The 21,803-nt window shown below is 37.8% G+C and overlaps 2 protein-coding genes across 2 annotated transcripts; both read right to left on the bottom strand.

Moving 5' to 3' along the window:
* Positions 1 to 2,092: 2,092 nt before the first annotated feature.
* Positions 2,093 to 4,622, bottom strand: avp (arginine vasopressin). Its single transcript, XM_033972829.2, has 3 exons — positions 4,447 to 4,622; positions 3,481 to 3,685; positions 2,093 to 2,502 (listed from the first exon to the last, which is right to left on the bottom strand). The coding sequence occupies exons 1-3, from the start codon at positions 4,564 to 4,566 to the stop codon at positions 2,378 to 2,380; spliced, it is 450 nt and encodes a 149-aa protein (XP_033828720.1). The 5' UTR covers positions 4,567 to 4,622; the 3' UTR covers positions 2,093 to 2,377.
* A 2,379-nt stretch (positions 4,623 to 7,001) lies between these two features.
* ubox5 (U-box domain containing 5) lies at positions 7,002 to 19,357 on the bottom strand. Its single transcript, XM_033972574.2, has 7 exons — positions 19,253 to 19,357; positions 17,885 to 17,946; positions 15,927 to 16,028; positions 14,420 to 15,102; positions 13,276 to 13,733; positions 12,877 to 13,023; positions 7,002 to 10,173 (listed from the first exon to the last, which is right to left on the bottom strand). Exons 2-7 carry the CDS (start codon positions 17,936 to 17,938, stop codon positions 9,953 to 9,955), a joined length of 1,665 nt encoding a protein of 554 aa, XP_033828465.1. The 5' UTR covers positions 17,939 to 17,946; positions 19,253 to 19,357; the 3' UTR covers positions 7,002 to 9,952.
* Between the last annotated feature and the right edge of the window lie 2,446 nt (positions 19,358 to 21,803).

The raw sequence follows: 21,803 nt of genomic DNA, 5'->3' as shown, positions 1-21,803 counted from the left end.
TACTTTGGTGACGTTCTATCTTTACTAACTTTGCCTTACAAAATGGAACTGACAGAAATTATTGTAGCAGAGATAATGAATTTCCTTTTCGATACCATTTTGAATATGCGGGGTGTCCATAAAGTCTTTGCAATTTTAAAATTGAATTACAAAGGCAATTTATAAGATATATTAATTAGATTTGTTCTATTGTACTCAGAGGTTCTAAATGCTTTTTAATCACATTGCATTTTTGTATTTGAGGCATCCATTTGAATGAAGTTTTGTATTTAGCATCGTTGGTTTAACATTAGGCTCACTGAAAATTCTGTGAAGATTGCGGGTGGACACTGCCTTATATCTGTACGAAGGGAGGAGCAGCTCTGGACAACAATCTGCTGTCCGTCTCCAGCTCGAAGTCACTAACTTTGACTCGTGGCCTATCACTCTTGAGCCAGATGTAGCTCTTTATGCTGACTGCATCTAGCTCTTAGATAGATTTTAGCTGACATTTCTTAACACAATAAGTAATGAATAAATCTGCTGATATTAAAGTAAAACATTAAAGAAATTGCGGTGTTAAAAATAATCTTCACGGGAATACATTTTAAAATATGTGACTTTTTTGGCTCTCTCAGCTAAAAAGCTTCCCAACCAGTGCACTAACCACTCCTTTGAAAATAGTGAGGTTAAAGGAGAAAGTACAAAAAAAAGGGCAGGACCAACAGGGATCATGACAGGTACAGATCATAGCCAAAGAAAAGAATGGTTTGGTTTGGAATGGTTTAAGAGGGTAGTTAAAGAAGCTATTTTTGTTAGGAAAGACATCTTTGAACAGGCCTTAGACATAATCTATCTCCTATTTATAACTCCATCGTCAGATCTAAATCAAAACAAGCAAAACAGTAGTGCTAGCCAGTATGCTAATAGGTGTGAGAGCACCCATTAGGGGCCTGAATGATTATACAAAATATGACTCAGGTACAGACCTAGCAAACAAACAGAAGCTGTAAACAGTGTGTTAGTTTTAGTGTAGTCAGCTCCTTCCTTCAGATAAATATAAGCCAGTGTCCAATAGTAATCTGACCAGAACTGAAGAAGCAGCTTGAATGACTCTTTACCCTAGAACTTTTGTCCATGTGACAGATTTGAATTTTTCTTTTGCTATGGAGCATACTTGGACAACTGAAGGGACACACAGATCCTGTCTCAAAACCAAAGGCCTTCTCTGCCATAGCCCCAAATCTTTGGAATGAGCTCCAGATCCATGTAGAGAATGCCACATCTACAGATCATTTTAAACTCTGTTAAAGACTCACCTCTATGATCTGGCTTTTAACTAGTGCTACAATTTACTTTTATTCGCAAATTTCTGGTTGTTGTTTTTATATCTTTTTACTGTATTATGATTTGTTTTTCTGTTTGTGAATCACTTTGATACAACTCTACAGTTTGTCATGTTTTAAAATAAACGGTTGTAATTTGCCTTAGTATTCACATAAATCCAGTGGTGGAAGGTAATAAAGTAAAAGTAGTAAAGTAATGTATTGAAGTAGATTTTGTAGGTATCTGTATTTTACTTAAGTACATTTACAGTGGATACTTTTTTACTTTTACTTCACTACATTTGAGAGCAGGTGTTTGTACTTTCTACTCCACTTTTTAACTGGACTGAAAAGTAAAAAGTACTGTTCATATGATTTGAGGGGTTATTTTCATGTTTGTGGAAACATCCTGACAAAAGTTTTTGAGTTTAATCGTCAACTTTGAGCACACAAAAATAAATAGGCAAAATTCATAAGAAAAATTAAGAAATTGATTCGTATTATTACTGTTGACATAAATCTGTGTCATTTTTAATCAATATCACTACATTTGCACTTTAACAAATGAACAACACTTGTGTGAAATACTTTTACTTTTTACTGGTGCATTTTTAAACAGGTGCTTTTAATACTTTTACTTAGATGTTTCATGTGATACTTTTAACTTGAGTAACTTTTTACCTCTGTATCTGTACTTTTACTTAACAAAACTGAGTACTTGATTCACCACAGCATGAACCACAGAGAGAACAAAATTTTCAAATCCAGTTTTATTGTTGTGTCCTCAATCAGCTCATTTAGTATTGCACAGGATTCAATCTCAAAAATATGACACAAATCAATGCATTGGATTATTTGCCTAAAACACAACTGAATTCAGCTAATTCCTCTGTTCTATAAATAGACTATATCTACCACTATAAACCACATGGCACATCGAAGGCAGTCTCATAGGCGTGTGGTCCTCCAGGGTCTGTGTTATCAGCAGCAGGGCTCGTTGTCTTGGCTGGTGCAGGGTCAAGGCTGTGGGGTGCTGTAGGTTTGTTCTGAGAGGGACAGAGCGCCCTCTAGTGTCAGTACTCAGTCTGTGTTCTGCTGGCTATGTGCAGTAGGCGTAGCAACAACTCTGCAGGTGAGCTGTGGGCCCCTTCTGTAGACTCACTGTCCACCAGGCAGTCCGAGTCCAGCACACAGCTCTCTGAAAAACACCACGACACAAAATAAATAAGACACCACGACACAAAATAAGTAAGTCTGAACACATTTCAAAGTGCTATTCATGGGTTTCAAGCTATGGCAACCGTCCTCCGTGGTCATGGCAACTATCAAACAATCAAAATATTATATGTTTTGAATCGGTAGAAGTTCTCACAAAGTCCTTCAGGGAATTGTTTGTCTGAAACCCATGAATAGAAGTTGACTGGCATTGTCAGTGAACAAAACTCACAAATCAGGAATTTTCTTCGGAGGTTTGGTTCAGTATGAAACAGTAAGAAATAATACAAAATATAAACTATGATCACGTAAACAAATAAAAGGCGTTAGATAGAAACAGAATTAACTTAATATAAATACACACATCCAGTATGGACAGATGTTTTCATAAAATCTTCAAGTTCATTGCATCTTTAATCACATGAAATAAATAGATTTATAAATTAAAGGCACACTTTGTAACTTTTCAAGCAGTGGGTGCACCACTTGTTGTTTCCATTAAGATGTTATAGCTTTGTATGGCTGTTCCATGGTGTATGGCATTAACTGTGTTATTTATTCAATTACAGATGTTCCTATTGCAAAAATGAGTGAGGTCGACTTTCCATAGACCTGACCTGTTATTTGGTCTGGTAGAGTACCCTGCTTGTCTCTACAGCGAGTTTCAGTTTAATTCTATGCTGTGAAACATTTTAGACAAAGCAGTAACATCTCCATGGAGACAAGCACCACCAGGAAAGTTACACAATTCACCTTTAACTTGTGAACTTTAATGGCACCAATACAAAACACCTTCTCCAGCATAATATGAATGTAACAGTCGTTCAAATGGTGAATTACATATAGTTTGTCTTAACCACAGAAACAGTCAGAGTTTATTTGTACAAAGTGGGATCCGAGAAGTCAGAAATCCATCTATCTTTCTGTAAAGTAATTCTTCATTTTCTTCATTCATTCTCACCTGTGTCGCAGCAGAGTCCTGAGGCAGCACAGCGCCCCCCCTCTGATCCACAGGGCCTTCCTCCAGACTGGCAGGGGGTGAGCAGGTAGTTCTCCTCCACACAGTGAGCTGTTTCTGGGGATCCCATCAGGCAACCCAGGCCCTCCCCACAACAGATACTGGGCCCAAAGCAGCGGCCGCGCTCTCCAGGGCCACAAGACATGCACTGTAGGATGGGAAAGGGACAGAAGAACCTTCACATAAACAAGCAGGAGACTAATGAGTTTTTTGAGATTTAGTTGTGATGTTTTTCTTAAATCTTGAATTTATAAGAATAACGTCCAGTTCGATTCCAGTATATTAACAATTTCTGTTTAGAACTGTAATATGCATATAGTAAATGGACACATTTTTAAATAGCGCGTTTTGACCATCAAGGCACTCAAAGCACTTTACTCCAAGGAACCACTCACCCATTCACACACAAGTGTACACAGACACTGGGGGTGAGGTGGGTTAAGCGTCTTTCCCACAATGACACAATGCCAACATTCATCTGTGGGAGCTGGAATTGCACCGCCAGCCTGTAGGTTAGTGGATCTGACTGATCTACCAATGATGTTTATGTCGAGGGCAGGATTCAAACCGCCAAAAAAGTAAAAGTAATTTCCAAGTAATCTGTTTTTTCCTGTAACAATTTTAACCATAGGCATATGGTAACATATTTTTGTTTAGTTAAACGTGAACAGCAATATTGAGGGTCCACAATAGTAGCCTAAACTAATTAAAACTCACTGAACTAGGCTATATTTTTATCACAGAAGTCAAAATTTGTTTGATAAATGTCATGGTGGTGTTTCAATTATTTCACTAGTAGCACACTCATTAAAAGAAGAACGTTTTTAAAATGGTTTTACGCACACAATCCTCTCACGGACCAAATCCATTCTACCCCTCTGTGTTGTGTGTCCCGGGGCGTGTGCTCACCTGTCTGAGGCTGGGGTCCTGCAGCGCTCTCTTGCCTCCTCGGGGGCAGTTCTGTATGTAGCAGGCGGAGGAGAGCGCGATGAGTCCCAGGACGCACAGGGAGAGCATGGAGTGAGGCATCTCTGCTGCTACGGTTCTGTCTGTTTGAGGTTGTGTTGTCCTCCGCCTGGTTCTCGTGTCTGACAGATATCACCCGCTCGATCTCTCACTTATAAACTGATGGACTAAAACTAACAAACAAAGCCGTTCACACTCGTACGTGACGTCAGTGTCAGTTGTGTTCCGCACGCGCGCACGTCGTGAAGGCCACCGCGCGCGCCCGTGTGCCAAGAGGTCACGGGAGATATGGTTTTGCATCAAATCTTAGAAATAAATAAAGCCGCAGAGACCGGGGGTGTCTGAGGGAACAAGATGCGTTTTTCAGTATTCAAGACCATATTTGGAATAACTTTTCACAATAATGTCCGTAAACGCCGCTCAAATCAAAAGGGCAAACCGTTAATTGGAGTTTATGGACAGCAAATTGTATTAAAATAAATTAGTCTGATTGTCTGCTTGTTATGTTCAGCGTGTACAAAATGATTCTCCTGTGTTGATTAGGAGAACTTGTTGTTATGTTTGTTATTATTAGCCTGCATTATAGCCACAGGTTAGCGTCTTATAATCACACTTAGAGGCTAGTTTAAGACTCGGCTAAACAGTAGAACATGACTACACAACGGAAATAAGACGTTTCGACACACAATGCCTTAAAAAAAAAAGTTTTTATTTTTACTACTTTCTACTTTATATTAATACAGAAGACAATAAATATATGAACTTGTTATGTTTATTATTAGCCTGCATTCTAGCCACAGGTTAGCGTCTTATAATCACGCCATTTAGAGCCTTAAGACTCGGCTAATCATTAGAACATGATTACACCACGGAAATACGAAAACGAAGTTTCGACACACAATGCCTTTTTAAATTTTTTTTTTATTTTTTACTATTTCATACTTCATATAAATACAGAAGACATCAAGTATATGAAGTAAGATATTTATATTTGTATTTTTGTTATTTTTTGTATTTTATATTCAAATCTCAAAGTATCACACATACAGAATCAGCAAACAATTAGAACAAAAGGTGTCAACATATCAAATCATTACAATATATTTATTTAGTTATTTTACAGTTTTTCTTTACTACATATTTCCATATATCTTGCTTCATATATTTAATGTCTTCTGTATGTATATAAAATGTAGAAAGTTGTAAAAATAAAAACACTGAATGAGACGTGTACAAACTTTCAACTGGCAGTGTATATATGAACATTACATGTGTTGTTAGCTACACAAGCAGTGAGGAGCTCAATAAGCTTTTTGATTTTGGTTTACACTCAATTGAAAGTACAAAAACTGGCCTTTGTTCATTTAGGCAGAGTCAGGCTCATATTATTTTATGTTATATATTTCCAAACTATGTGATAATGTGATGATAATGTAATAAAGTAATGTCTATCTTTGTACATTACAATCTTGGCAAGACTCTCACAGGTCTGTAAACTATAGTCTGTTTGCATGTATTTATTCTCTTGATACATTCTTTGGAAGTAAGATACATCTGTGTATCCGCAGCTGCCCTGGGGTAGACTGATGCAAGCAAGCCTGCACTACTGCCTCATCCACCACTCAATCACTCACTCACTCACTCACTCACATGCCACATCCATACATAAACAAGCCGGGTTAAGTGTCTTGTTCAAGGACACAACAATAATATTCACTGGTCTGAGCTAGGATCGAACCATCTTCAGGTTGTCGGGCAAACACCCAAACAACTGAACCCCTGCCAGCTGAGTGTGTGGCTTCTTAAGTCTCAGATGTGGCGGATACGGGTTCACGACCTTCATTATAGTCTAATGTTGTCAAGGGAACCAGTAACAGAAGCTGTTTGTAGCTGCGGGGCTAATAAAAGCGGTGTGGAGTGAAATAGTGCACACACAAAAAAGAGTCAGGGGAGAGTGTTAAGAAGAGAAGAGTGTAAGAAAAGACAGGGACTGAGGAGGTGTTAGACTGTGTGCAATTAGCCACAAGAGCTCTCCCCTTGTAATTACAGTACTCTTACTCGCTCTTTCTCTCTTCCCTTCAACAGGCTATACACACAAACACTTACTCATGGTTTATTTTTATTAATTTATTTGTCTTGTTATTTGAATCAGCATGCCTCGTTATTAATGTGTCTTGGACCTACAAGGTTGTATTTAAAAATGCTTTACTTGTGTGTCTGCCTGGTTTAAAAAAAAAAAAAAGAAAAAAGTACTGCTCACAGTACTCTACAGCAGAAATGTAAAGGGAAAATGGTTTTGCACATAAAAAACTTACACATGAGAAACACAAGCACATGAGTGATCCAGGTTCAAGAATATGTAAATAAATAAATAAATAAATATAAAAATAAGGAAGGAAAGATATTGTATGGATCAGTGCTTTAAATTTTTGTTATAGACATGTACCAATGGCTGGATCTTAAAATCACACACAATAACACCATTGATGCCTGAGATAAAACATTTATTCAGTATTTTTTACATTTTAAGTTAATATTTTGGTAATTTCTCCATCAATATACATGAAATGAACACGTCCACTGTATCCGCTCCCACGCACAGAAAAACAGCCTTGGTCAACCTAATTTACACTTTTATTATCTGTGTCGTCTTGTTCTCGCTAGAGCTGTCCTCCAATCTTTGTCAGTGGTACAAAATGGACGTATAAGGGCGAAGGCACCAAGGTTACAAGGCTTCAATCTTTCTTCAATGAAAATCTCAACACATAAAGGAGATGCGTCTTTCATAAATTCACATACCGTCAATTTCGGATTATAAGACGCTACTTTTTCCCCACGCTTTGAACCCTGCGGCTTTTACAGCAGTGCGGCTTATTTATAGAATTTTTACTGGATAACGGCCCCTGGGGGGCGCTCTCTAGCTGTAAACGTAAAAGTGAGACAGACGTGGGGAAAGATTCTGCTCTGAAGAATTCACTAGTTTTGATTTTGAACGATCATTTTGCGCATCATGAAATGGATATGATGCCGTTTTTAAGATAAAGAAGGAAATAGAGCAGGGGTCGGCCTTTAACACGCAAAGAGCCATTTGGACCCACTTTCCACGTAAAATAAAACACTGGGAGCCGCAAATACTTTTTGACATCTAAAATGAAGATAACACTGTGTATAATAATAATGTAACGGAATAATGTAGGTTTTATTTTCACGGACAAGCCTTCTACACGTGGCAGATAAATATGGCAAAAATAACTTAAGTGCATAAAAAAATACAACTCACCAAACCGCTGCATCAGTGTGAGCTCTGCGCTGATTATGTGATTATGTCTACTCTGCTCCGCAGTTTCTTTAAAAAAACAAAACCCAAAACCTCTAAAAGCGTATCGTTTAATCCCAGGTGCTTATTCTCCACGTGCCAAAGCAGTTTTGAAGGTTTCATTGCCTCATTTGCTTTTCCCGCATATTACGCAGAGCGGACTGTGCGTGAGAGTCACCTGTAGCGACAAACCCAGATTTTAAGTAGGCATTGTCTGTTAAATTTATCTTTCTTTTTCTTGGAGGTCGTGGTCTCCTCTTCCGGCTCCTCAGTTGTCATTTCCCCCTTTGTTAAAAGCTCTCCAAAGACTTTTGTTTTGGCTCATTTTCACTCGCTTGTGGCTCTACTTTTGTGCGACATATCTGATGTGTTATACGTGAAACGTCATTGCGGAGACAAGAGCAGATAATAAACTTGCTACTACATCAAATAGATTTCTGTGGCGATTTCCAGCAGGATTTTCATGATACAGCTACGGACGAGTTTATTAGTGTGTCATTAGGGACGGGCGAAAGTTGCTCCTGACCCCTGTGCACACAGCGTCTGAAAATCAGGGCTCTATACGCAGGACAGTGAGCTGTGTCTGTGTCTGTGTCTGTGAGACGTGAGACGTGAGCGGTGTTTGTTTTGAACATTGTTCCGCGAGTGTGACGCTTATTTTGAGCAACGAAAAATAAGAAAATATAATTTTATTTTAAGATCATAATAATCTTCCAATTTAAATTACAACAAAAAAGAGCTAACACAAATAAAATACACTTCAATTAAATACTTAAAATGTATTTTCCCAAGCCACGCAGAGCCGCAGTATAAGGCTGAAAGAGGCGCATGCGGCTCCGGAGCCGCGGGTTGCCCACCCCTGAAATAGAGCCACTGCACGTGAGCTCGACATCAATGAATCCAACTTGGTCAATGTAAAAAGACGACAAAAGTTTTCAGAGGAAATAAAAGCAGATTTTCCGTGTTGGTGCAGCTTTATTTTCTAAAGCTGCAGGTGTGGTCATCCCGTGTTGATGTCGTGTTGGTGCCAATTTTCAGGCAGGTGTCGGTGCACCGTCTTTCTGTGTAAATATCTCATGTTACAATATGAAAACCTGCGCTTATATTCAGGTGCGGTTTATATATGGACAAAATTGATTTTCTCTTCAAATTTAGCTGGTGCGGCTTATATTCAGGTGCGCTCTGTAGTCCGAAATTTACGGTAATTCATTCAATGTTTTTGTCTGTTTTGATAATTGTCGGGGTGCTTTCAGGTCAGATGGAAACTGCGCTACACTTCCAGTCGAAATTTCAAAAGGTCTCTCATTCATGTTTTTTTTCCCTTTATGTTTACTATTTTCTACAATTTATACTCACACAGAAGACAACAAATATATGAAGTAAGATGTATGCAGTTATGTAGTAAAGGGAAAAAGGTGAAATAATTTAGATTTTCTTATGTCTGACTTCATATATTTGATGTCTTCTGTATGTATATAAAGTGTAGAAAATAGTAAAAAAAAAACAACAACATTGAATAAGATGGTGTGTCCAAATTTTGACTGGTAGTGTGCCTCTTGTCTCCACGGCAATGTTATCGTTTTGCCTAGAATGTCCCGTAGTATAGCATCAAACCTATCTATTCAATGACTCAATTAGGTGTTTTTTATTGCTCAAAAATACCTTGACACACGTGCGCTCTTACCCTGAGTGGGGTAACCTCTTCACAAATCTGATCTGTGACTGGTGACTGGCATGTCTTCACAAAGGTTTAATAATAATGCAATAATGGGGAATATTCCAAGCAATAAGCAATAACATCTCCATAAATACGAGCAGGTAGCAGACCCTCCACTAGAAAAGTTACATGTGTGTCTTTATTTTTTGTAGAAATTTAACACGTTTTTTATACAAATGTAGAGGTGTGCAATGCCTGTGTCTTCAAAGATAAAATTTGTCATTATTCTTATGGTTTTATTACTTATTGTCATCCCTCCACTAGAAAGTTACATAGTGTACCTTTAATTTTCTGTCAAAATGTAACATTTTTCATACAAATGTAGACGTGTGCGATGCCTTACGCCCTTACTCTCTGCTCTGTGTCTTCTTCCCCATAGTTACTGTAATGCCATTGGTTACGTACGATAGGTCTGTTCAGTGATGTACTCGTGTGACGTCGCTGCGTGGCGTGGAGCTGTGGCAGGTCGTGCAGAAGATGTATCTGGAGGTGGGCATCGATGTTGGGTTTGGAGGTTTAGAAGGAGTGTGCAGGCAGGAGCGACAGAGAAAGTGACCGCAGGTGAGCTGATAGAATGGAGACGCAGGTGTGGAGTAAACGGAGAGGGAACAGGAACAGGCAGAGCAAATCTTCTCATCTGAAAGAAAGAGGAAAAACAAGCAGAATAAGATACAGATAAATTATGTGAAAGATGCACTATGAGGGTCCGCCATCTGCCTGTCTCCATGGAGGCGTCACTGCTTTGCCTGGAATGTTCCACAGTATGGCATTAAACTTATCCATCTTATCCTTATCCTTAGAAACAAGCATCGCCACCAGGCCATGTTACAGGTCACAACTGTGGATTTTGAGTAGTTTTGAGCAATTAAAAAAACTATAATTGAATAACTGCAAGAGAAATGAGTTTAATGCCATACTATGAAACACTGCAGGCAAAGCAATAACATCTCCATGGAGACAAGCAGATCTTTAATATAATTTATCTGTATCTTATTCTGCTTGTTTTTCTCTTTCTTTCAGATAATAAGACACAGATAAATTATGTTAAAGATGCACTATGTAACTTTTCTAGTGAGGGTGATACTGTGGAACATTCCAGGCAAAGCAATAACTTCTCCATGGAGACAAGCAGGTGCCAAACCTTCCATCAGAAAAGTTACATAGTGCACCTTTACGACACACAAGTTGAGATATTGCAGGTTTAGTTATTAGGTTTAGGTCAGTTTGCATCTAAACATAAGTGGTGACCGGTGAACAAAGAGAAGATCAAATTTACATCCAAAGAAGTTTTACAATTTCACTGAATCAAATTTAATATTAAGTTTTATACATGGGAAAAATTGAGCTTTTATATATAGTACTTTTCCACCTTCAAGACACTCAAAGTGCTTTACATAAAAGAAACACTCACCCATTCACACGCACATTCATACACCGGTGTACACAGGGGGTGAGGTGGGTTAAGTGTCTTCCCCAAGGACACAACAGCATTCATCTCTGGGAGCTACAATTGTGCCGCCAACCTGAGGGTCATTGGATCTGACCGCTCAACTAATGACGTTTATGTCGAGAGCTGGATTCTAACCGCCAAGCTTTGGATCAATGGACAAACACTCTACCAACTGAGCCACTGTCGCCCATTTAAATACTTTTAAGACTCAATCTAAATATGATGTTCATAATCATGTGTTTTAACTTTTTGTGAAGCATTCTGTGGAAGGTGCAATATAAATTAACTTTACTTGCATAATATCAGTGGTGGAAGGTAACCAAGTGAAAGTAGGAAAGTACAGATACCTAAAATGTTTACTTAAGTACATTTTAAAGTGGATACTTTTTACTTTTACTTCACTACATTTGAGAGCAGGTATCTGTACTTTCTACTTTGTTACATTTTTGAACAGGACTGAAAAGTAAAAGTATTTTTATTGTATATATATTATTGTCTGAGACCAGCTGAAAAGTCTGAGGGTTTATTTTTTATCACACTCATAATCTGAGCAAACAAAGATATTCTAATAAAAACAGCTACAAAAAAAGATCTATTGAATTGTTTCTGTTGAACAAAATTCAGCACAAATCATTACACTTGAAGCTTTAAAAGATCTCAAAATCTGTGCAAAATACTTTTTACTCTTTAAGTAAATTTTTAAACAGGTACTTTAATACTTTGACTTAAGCAGATTTTCTCATGTGATACTTTTACTTATTATTTGTACTAGTATTTTGTATGAGTTTATTATTTGTATGAGTATTTATTTGCTCTGGTATCTCTACTTGTACTTAAGTAACACAACTGAGTACTTCATCCACCTCTGCATAATACAGATCAGATATTAGAGATATGGAAATAATAAACTTGGCTGGCTCTATCCACTATGTAGATTTATGCATTAGTAACGGAAATAGTTTGGAGCATTTTGACTCGGTAAATAGGTAAGGTAAATCAAAATACCTACAAAAATACATTTTATTTCTATATTTAAGGCACTAATCTATATGAAAACTTTACATGGACATAATGCACAGTTCTCTTCTGATTCAGCGTCTCTGTTAAAAGCAGCTGAAGCACACATAAAAACTCCACCGACAGTTGAGCTTTACATAACACGTCACCCTCACAGAACATGTTGAATAAATGCTTTTGTTCAGATACAAGGTTGTTTTTCTATTCAAGAAAATCTGTCTTTGGGAACAGTGGGAAGATGCTGTTTTTAGCCGTGTTATTCTGGTTTCCATGTGGCATCTGCTGCACATGTACGGCACACGTCTGGACCTCACAAAAATCAATATCTCGATTATCCCGATAACAATAGTATTAGTAGTCCAGCTTTTGTTAGACTTTTGAAAACTGCACTTTGCCACACTGTTATCTTCTCATGTAATCGCTAAATGCTTTTTAAAGTTGTATTTAATATTGCTCTTTTTATTATCGTTCTTATCTTCTTTTAATCATTGGGCCTTGAGGAACAAATTTTGTTCTGTCGTGCGTTTCTATTCTGGCAATGTGCTAAAACATGCCTTCCAAGAGAGTTTTTTCAGTTCTGGTCAGATCACTGGTGGACACTGCCTTATATCTAAGCTAGATATAAGGCAGTTATATCTGAGCTAACTATACTAGCTCCTTGACACAGATATAAGGCAGCGTCCACCGATAATCTGACCAGAACTGAAAAAGCGGCTTGGACGAGCAGCCAAACGTCTTCAGTCTAAAACTTTTGTCCAGTTGACAGAATTGATTTTTCTTTTGCTGTGATCAAACGTGGACAGCCGAGGGATTACACCGACATTATTCATTATCCACTTCTAGTCTGCACTGTAACCATCTAATAGCAGTTACCTTTGCTTGTAGCTCCTTTAACCTCCTTGTGCTGTGGCTGGTTCAGACTCAGGTTGGATGTGAAGGAGGGTCGTCCCTGGAGAGCGGTGGAGAGAGCCTCATCCAGACTGGCTGACAAACGCTGTTCATGAGAAGTACAGGTGGCCTCTGGAAAAAAGGACAACATGTTAACATGTTATTTTCAACACACAGCATAGAAATTTGGTTGCATTTTTAGCCCTTGTACAAATATTTTCCTCTTTATCTATGCTAAATTAATTCCCCCACCCATGTGCCTGAAAAAGCATATTGTAAAGCCAACATTATGATCATTACAGACATAATAATATCTCAAGCAACTGGCTGCCCTACCTTTCCAACAGCAAAGTTACACAGTGCAGCTTTAAGTTATACACTCACCTGAGACTTGGTCATTTCTTGGTCTTTTTGCTTGAGGTAGCAGACTCTCCTGATCATCTTCTGATACGTCGTTAGCACATGTATTTAATTTAAAAGCTTTAATCTCATTTTGTTCAGTGCTACAAGTTCTTTTGTCTCTTTCTGTAACTACAAGTCTTGAAGGATGCGGAGTTCTCGCTTCCGCCTGCCTCCCCAACCTCCCGTCTATGCTCAGCTGCCCCCTCTGCAGGAGAAAGTGATCTATGCGGGCTTTGAGCTGTGGATGGGGCAGAGGTTGGGAGGAGGCGGTGAATGTGACTCCGGTGAAGGGGTCATTAGCCAGACGACCCCACGTGGCTTCTCTCTTCTGGTATTCCTCTAAAGTGCTGTGATCCACTGACACGCCACTAGGGAGCAGCATAGGCAGAACCATCATCTCCTGTGTGATGGGGTCGAGGAACTCTTCTGGCACTGAAGAACTTAGAAAAGAGACAAGAAAATCGGAATTAATCAAGAGAAAGGAATCAGGAGAAAGGAAGGATGAACACCAGAACAAAGTTAGAATACATATATACAGTACATTTGTATGTCCATTTCTTATTTATATTTAAGCTTGAAGGGTGTGGGAAGAAGAAAATGTATTCAATCCCGCGTCTGTCTTCCATTAAATATACACAAATACACATCAGTCACCAGTCTTAATACATCAATGTATATGTGTCCAATGAGGACTGAACCAATATTCAGAAACAGAAATCTGATCCAGAACTTTTCAGTATTGGCACTGATATTCAATAACTACCTACTACTACTACTAACTACCTACTCTGTATCAATGTATCGTTCTTCAAAATGTGTTATCCTGACAGGCCTAAATGTAACAAAGATAAGGTGGTGACAGTAGCTCAGTAGGTAGAGTGTCTGCATAAACTGGTGTATGAATGTGTGTGTAAATGTGTGAGTGATTCCGTGATGTAAAGTGCTTTGAGTGACTTGAAAATGGAAAATCACTATATAAAAATGTGACCATTTACCATTTAAATGCCATACTGTGGCACATTTAAGACAAACCACTCAGAAAAGACACAATGTGCCCCTTTAAATTCAAAACAGTAATAATAAATGAAGAAAAATTATTATTATAAACATCAATTTTTTTTTTTACCTTTGAGATGTGGTTGCTTTTTGTTGAAGTTTGGTGGGACGAACAGGAGTAACCGATACCGCAGTTTGGGTCAGCCTCTCACTGGCCTCATGAGCGTTTCTTATCCTCTCCACTTCCTCTGCTGTACAACACTTTGCCGGCTGACCCCACACTGACAGCGCTTTCAGTCCCAGAGCAGACGCAGCGCCCCCAAAAGGCAGAGCCACGCGCAGCTGTGTTACGGCACCCAACGACTGCGGCCCCCGGCTCCACAGCTCATCATGGCGGCAGTTTGTGGGTGGAGGCGAAGGAGGAGTCGGGTGCTGGAATGGAGGTCGGGGCTTAAAAGATTTATGAGAGAAACATACTCTGGTTTCCTCTCTCAGCTCACAGCGTCCCACTAGTTTGAAATCCCCGTTAAACTGATTTGTGGTACACTGGGGTTCGTTTCCGCTCCAGTTCTGTGCCCGCTCTCTCCAAAAACCTCCATTAGTTTGCGAAAGGTTACCATCTTTACAGTCTTTTCTTTGCGGATGATTTAGAGTTCTGTTCTGCTGATTTTGGTTACATGACGTAGACGATAAGGACCCAGAGCAGGTGCTGATTTCAAGTTTCTTACAGGCCTGTCCTCGGTCCATGCCCCAGGGCCACAGCTCCACATCCACTCTGCATAACTCCACTTTGCATTTAAATGTTAATGTCACCTGCAGGATTCAAAAAGAGACATTAAAATGATTAAAACCTCATGCTCAGACATAAAGCATTTTTAATAACATAGTTTGCTAATGTAAAATAAAACAGACTGAATAATGTGTACCTTTTCATAAGTTTTCTGAACATAGTAAAACACAGAAATAAAGATTATAGATTTATATACAGTACCAGTCAAAAAATTGGACACATTATCTCACTCATGTTTTTTTTCCTTTATTTTTTACTACTTTCTACATTTTATATACATACAAAAGACCTCAAATATATGAAGTAAAAAAGAAAACCTCTGCTAAATATTTTTCAACAGAGCAAAGAGTGGCTACTTTGAGGATTTAAATATGAAATATAAAAAATATAGTAATAATAGTATTAATGCTGTGGATCCAAACATCAAGTTCACGCGTGAAGAGGCCAAGGAGAACAAACTGGCCTCCTTAAACTGTGCAGTAACTATAGGAGAGGACCAGTGTCTCCTGGTAAAAGTCTTCAGGAAACCCACACACACTGAGCAATACCTGCTGTTTGATTCACACCATCCATGTCAAAAATATTACCTTATACCCCTATTTGGAAGGCAACAACAAAACCTTTTTTTCATTTTAATTTTAAATCAGCTCTGTTTGTAGTATTTTCATAAACAATGTATATGATATAAAAATTGTGTACATCTTTAAAACAACATAGACAATATTTAGGATAAATAGTCCATCTTATACATGTATTTGAGTGACTCTTTGATTTTTATACTTTGTCCAGCCCTCAATAAGTTTTATTTTAAGTAGATGATTATATATGACAACAGTGTTTACTTCACCTGAAGAGGGGGACGCAGGTAATACTCCAGTTTGAAGCCCCGCCTCCTCACGGCCGGGTCAGCTGACACGAGGTTTGTGACGTCATAACCATCTGCACATAACTGGAACACATTCACAACACACAACACATTTGATACTGCACCAGAACATTACATTAGTTATTATCATTAACAATAATCTTATTTATTTTGACTTTTCTATCCAGCATGACCAAGGATAACTTCTAATCCTTAATAGAATTTATGCAATTTTTAAAATTTAACCATATGTCATAAAATTGACTTAAATAGTTTAATAGTTTTGTTCTTTTCTTAGTCTTCTTTTAATTCATATTCGAGTTGGAAAAGCACACAATGAGCCTAATGGTAAATAGTCATATTTTAATATAGAGCTTTTCCACCTTCAAGTCACTCGATGTGCTTTACATCGAGAAACCACTCACCCATTCACACACACACATTCATACACCAGTGTACACAGACTCCAGGGGTGACATGGGTTACTTGTGGGAGCTGGAATCGCAACGCCAATGTATGGGTCTTGTGGATCCAACAGCCAACCTTCGGATCAGTGGATAAACACTGTCACCCTCTTTTCTATCCAGTGTGACCCAAGATAATGTTTAATCCTTCATACATATAGGCCTGTTTTTGTTTTTTTTTAATTAATATTTGTGTTGGAATAGCACACAATGAGCCCACTATTATAAAGAAAACTCTACCCCCACATCTTTTTGTTTATGGAGTGCTTAGGGACAGAAATTACATATTTCACTTCCATGTTTCTTATACGTTTCCATTCTGTACTTAACCTAGCCTTGAGGTGGTTTGAACATGTTGATCCACACTCTCTGTATATGGAAGTACAACATAACATAACAGTGTGATACAAAATACCATTATAAAGTAACCCACAAGGTCAGCTGTATGATTCAGTCTCCCACACAAGTCTGCCCTCTGCTGTTCCCTGACTTTCACCTCCACCTTGCTCAGTTTAAAATGGTGTACATTAGTTTAGCTCACAAGAACCTGGAAATGTATTTTTGTTAAGTATTATCGTTCCTCTATCATATAACCATCTTATTCCCTTGTTGCTTAATTAATATCAATATGAAAGTCAAAGCTAAACTGGATATTTTGGTGACACAATTGCAATGTAATAATCTGGTAAGGAATTTGAAACACACCTGCACCTGTTTTTAATGTTTTATATGGACTTGTATACTTGTTTGTTTTATTGTTTTTTCTATTTGTATTGTATTTTCTTTCTTATTTATACAGGGGAATCCAAAGAGAACACTTAGGCTCTCTGTTTCATGGGCGCCCTGTTTGAAATATAATACAAGCAGAAAAACAAACAAAACAAAAAAGTCCATATAAAACATTAACAACAGGAGCAGGTGTGTGTATAAAAGCTTGTTAATAGATTATTAAATTGTGATTGTGTAACCAAAGTACAGAGTTTTCTTTTCCTTAGAGGGTATTCTATTTCTGTGAAGCAAAACAGCTATCTCTGTTTTGACGCAGCTAGTCCTTAGACTTATGTAGTCATGTGATCTGGTATTAAATGCTCCGGTATCAGTGATTAACGAGCAGTTGTGGTATTCTAGTAGTTTTTGAAGTAGTTCCTTATAGATACATTTCATACAGTGCTGTTCTCTTCTAATAGACAATGATGGCCAACCCACTTTTCCATTAAGAATACAGTGATGGGTTCAAATCCATCACCTGTAATAAAACAAAGGGCAGAGTGAAATAGTCGATCCAACTTTTTCAAAACAGAGGCCGAAGTCTGCATTCACACCACATCGCCATAATCCAGTATGGAAAGACGCTGCTTGCACTATCTTTTCTGTACTTTGTAAACAGGGCACCCATGAAAAACATAGCCTAAGTGGTCTCATTGGGTTCCCCTATCTAAATAAGGATAAGGGAAGAAAGAGAAGTCAAGAAAGTACCTTGTTGCAGTGAATTGCTGTTTGGAACTGTGGCAAACAAAGATTGATGACCATTCTTGAGCCTGGAAAGACACAAATGAATCATTTATTCCATTTTCCTGACTTCCGCTTATCAATTACTTTTGTTTGCTTGTCTACTTGTAAAGCGTCTGTGGTCAACTTAAAAAGCTCTATACAAGTGCCATGTAATACTAGAACTATTAGCAGCTGTAAATAAGGTCAAGGACATACACAGCATCACAGTTAAAAGTGTCGTTGTAGAAAGAAGCACATGTTTTGACCCCTGCTTAAGCTCAAACGACCTTCAGCTCTATTCACTGGTAACAGCTCCATCCAAATGAATTAAGGCATCAACAACACGCTCTGTGAGTCACTCTTTAAACCGCGAGGGACACGTCATAATCAGCGCATGAGATCTGTTTGGGAGGTAGTTCATTACTTTGTCCACAGCACAATATATTAAGCATTAATACATATAATTTTAAACAATGCTGCACCTCCACCACTTAAGAGATTTGTCCAGCTTTGTTCTGAGCAGACCACCACAACATCCAGGTCCACAAGTCACATTGACTGCACACTCCCCAGATGTAGCTCAGCCTTTGCACAGACAACCTTCTCATACAAGAGCCTTAAAGACTGGAAAAAGCCCCAAACAGGCTGAAACTCTCCTCTGACCTGAGGGACTTATGTTAGAAACATACTTTCTAACATACTCTTATATTAGAAATGTCCTTTTACAGAGTCAGATTTGCATGCAGTAGCTTGTATAGTAGTTTTTGACATAATATTCAAGTAATTTTAAATGCGGAAATGTGGAGTGTGATGTTTTAAATGAAAGAGAGAGAGAGTGAGAGAGTGCATGGTTTGATTGTAAATGGATGGATACTTAGATATATTTTAATTGATTGTAACCTGCCCAGGGACTGCAAATGGAAACTAGGTTTAGCTGAATCTTCTTTTATGAGAGTAATGTATTTGCACAAGGTTCCTGTTAAAATAAACCAATAAAACTAAACTAGACTGAGCTACAGAACTATTTCAGAATATATAAAAGTATAACGTTAATATTTTATGTTTAAAGACAGAGAATCCAGTCGCTGTCTCCATAAAACAGAAGAACTACTGTCTGAACTGTACAATTCTGCTAAAAAACGCGTAATATTTGTGGAGGAAATGTGAATAATTGTTTTCTGAATGTATTAATCTGGTAAACTGTTTACTGTTTTTAATACAGGCTCTTAAAAACTGCCAAACAGTTCAGAAAGTAAATTGCCCCGATTATTTCTACAAATTCGTCAAATAAAATGATGTGCTTCTGATTATAAATGTATTTCACCTTTAAGACTGAAAAAGGAAAGTACTCACTTCTTTTGATCACAAGTGAAAGGTCGAGAATATTCAGAAAACACAGCTTAGTCTCATAATTACACGGCTAGCTAACAAGCTAACAACATAGCATCACGATTGACTACGGAAACTGACCATGGACAATTTTTACATTTTGAAATTGAAAATTGTATCTGTTAAATGGGACAAATACGATACATTCGCTTTAACTGAATAATTATATATGTATTATTATAATATATGTGATGATGTTCTTCAAGCTCTCAAATGTTTGGGTGATTAATAATGCATAAATTAAAATATAGATAAACAATTTCTTTTTGAGCAATGTAGTCTCACATAATGAATAACAGGCCTATTGATTTATACACGTATATACATCTATATAGATGACAGTCATTACAGGGTCAGACACAACAGCAGAGGCTCTTCTTCGTATTCTTCACATCTTTATTAGGTCTGCTGAACAAAGGAGTGGTTTAATCAAGCCCGAACGGTATTAAACAGAAATGCAAACAATTCTGAAACATGTATAAAATTGGTAGCATTTTGTTCTCTAAACAATGCAATATTTGAACTACATTTATACCAACTACATTAAAAGCAACATCAGTTTTGGACAAAGTTGCTATGATTGCACCATTATGGTAGGCCAATCGGCCAAATCTACACAGTTTAAAAAAAACACATTAAGGAAAGCTCAAATATCACATATTTTCTCTTTCAGTTCACTACAATATAATAACAGTAATAAAGATGATAATACTATGTAATACCTTAGAGATAAGTTAATATTTTTGAGCAACATCTTTGTATGCTGGCATAAACAACACATATAAAAGCCATGATATTCACATCTGAGTCTACTGTACATCTGGACCTGTGTAGGACACTACATAGTGCAGTTAGCCTTTGTAAGAGGCCAGCATTCACCTTATAAATGAAACAGCAGCCTCCTCTCCCTGCCTCGGGTTAAACTGTACACAATCAAGAGTTTTCCAGAAGGATACGCAGACCCAGTGTTCATTCTTTCGTCTCACTGTCGTTGCCATTGTTTGTTCTGAAAGCCCACAACTTGGTTGATGCTAGATAGTATGCTCCGGAGGGACAGTATACAGTGGTAGGCAGTGTTGGGAAGTAACTGAATACATGTACACAGAAAACGTATTCTGGATATTAATTCTGAGTAACTGTACTCTGGTACTGTTACTCAGAAAACAGTCTCCTAAAAGCAAATAAACTGCATCACCCCAACTGGAAATGTTACATTTAGCACCTTTAAGTTTAGGAAATGTGTTATGTTTGAGGTTAAGCTTGTCAACATGTTAGTGGTAACTTAAAACAAAAACCTGACTGATTAAAAATATAAAACAAACATAAAACAGTTTAGACCTGTTCATTGCAACATAAGTTTACACTGCATCCCTCAGGAGCCTACTATCTAGCAAGAACCATAAAAACATCCCCAAACCATTTAATTAATGTATATTAACTTTTCTTAGCTCTATTGCCACTAGTCCCTCTTTCATCAATCTCATAAACTGAAGCTCCTCATCTGTATACGCACATGCACGCTCACGCACTCGCTCATTTACATTTACAATCTATAATTATAGTTTTCTGTCTACTGTATCATACATTCTATAAAATTCTTTTAAACTTTGGGGACGACTATCTCACATTTCTTGGCTATAAATGCACCACGTGAATGAAAATAATGATAATCTAATTCGTGTGCTTCCATTTCCGGTCATTGCACGTTCCCTATTCGCTTTTGTTGGGGCACAATGAAAAATCTCTACCGACCTCTAGTGGAGAATGTAAGTCAATGCACGGCTAAAACTAAATTAGCTTTATGTTTTTTTGTTTGTTTTTTTTCTCGATTCTTTTGGGGATTTGATTATCTTTTTTGTACAAAATATATAATCTATTTGTTTTAATGATACGATTCGATGGGTCATGCATGTTGGACCTGTGGATGTGTATGAAAAATATCAAGCAAGATTTAACAGAAAAAGCCCAACCATGTGCAATTTTAGATTTACAGTTAAAGCACTAAAATGAATGAGAATAACACTCTGATTTTTTCACGAAGTCCCAGCACCTATTCTTATCATACACATGCTGGAAACATAATAAGGCGTTTTTTGGCCAAAATGTTTACACCACACACTCTGAGCACTAGTTCTACTTTTGTACATTACCAGTTACACAGACTTACAGTTAATAAATAGCACATAATATTATTGTTGTTGTTCGCTTTTGACAATATCCCTGATTGTCTCGTTCATTTTATCGCATGGGTATTAAGTGACTCTGGCTTTGGTTACATGCGCACCAAAATTGGATTACCTCCTGATCGTAGACTGTATACATGTATAATGAACATAGCTAACCTGCTAAACGCCATGTTCCAAATAGGAAGTGATCGTGCGCATGCTACTGGCTCCATCGACCCCTTGCTCTGTAACTGCTGCAGTGAGCCTCCTCATTTTGGTCTTAAAATTAACCCGCTCTACATGATCCGGGCATTGTTATTTCGCTATTGTGTCCATAAATCAAGATATAA

This window comes from Periophthalmus magnuspinnatus, chromosome 9 (genome assembly GCF_009829125.3).
Source record: "Periophthalmus magnuspinnatus isolate fPerMag1 chromosome 9, fPerMag1.2.pri, whole genome shotgun sequence".
Taxonomy (NCBI): domain Eukaryota; kingdom Metazoa; phylum Chordata; class Actinopteri; order Gobiiformes; family Gobiidae; genus Periophthalmus; species Periophthalmus magnuspinnatus.
The sequence above is the reverse complement of the archived record's forward strand: the minus strand, read 5'-3'. Positions and strand labels throughout refer to the sequence as shown.

What these genes read in the sequence shown, in the direction of transcription:
- avp (XM_033972829.2), bottom strand. Translation starts at nt 4,566, where the DNA reads ATGCCTCACTCCATGCTCTCCCTGTGCGTCCTGGGACTCATCGCGCTC. An exon ending in AGGACCCCAGCCTCAGACAG is followed by an intron (nt 3,686 to 4,446) that starts GTGAGCACACGC and finishes CCCATCCTACAG; the next exon opens with TGCATGTCTTGTGGCCCTGG. An exon ending in AGGACTCTGCTGCGACACAG is followed by an intron (nt 2,503 to 3,480) that starts GTGAGAATGAAT and finishes GGTGTTTTTCAG; the next exon opens with AGAGCTGTGTGCTGGACTCG.
- ubox5 (XM_033972574.2), bottom strand. Translation starts at nt 17,938, where the DNA reads ATGGTCATCAATCTTTGTTTGCCACAGTTCCAAACAGCAATTCACTGC. An exon ending in CAGCAATTCACTGCAACAAG is followed by an intron (nt 16,029 to 17,884) that starts GTACTTTCTTGA and finishes AATGTGTTCCAG; the next exon opens with TTATGTGCAGATGGTTATGA. An exon ending in AAAGCAACCACATCTCAAAG is followed by an intron (nt 13,734 to 14,419) that starts GTAAAAAAAAAA and finishes CTCTTTTCTAAG; the next exon opens with TTCTTCAGTGCCAGAAGAGT.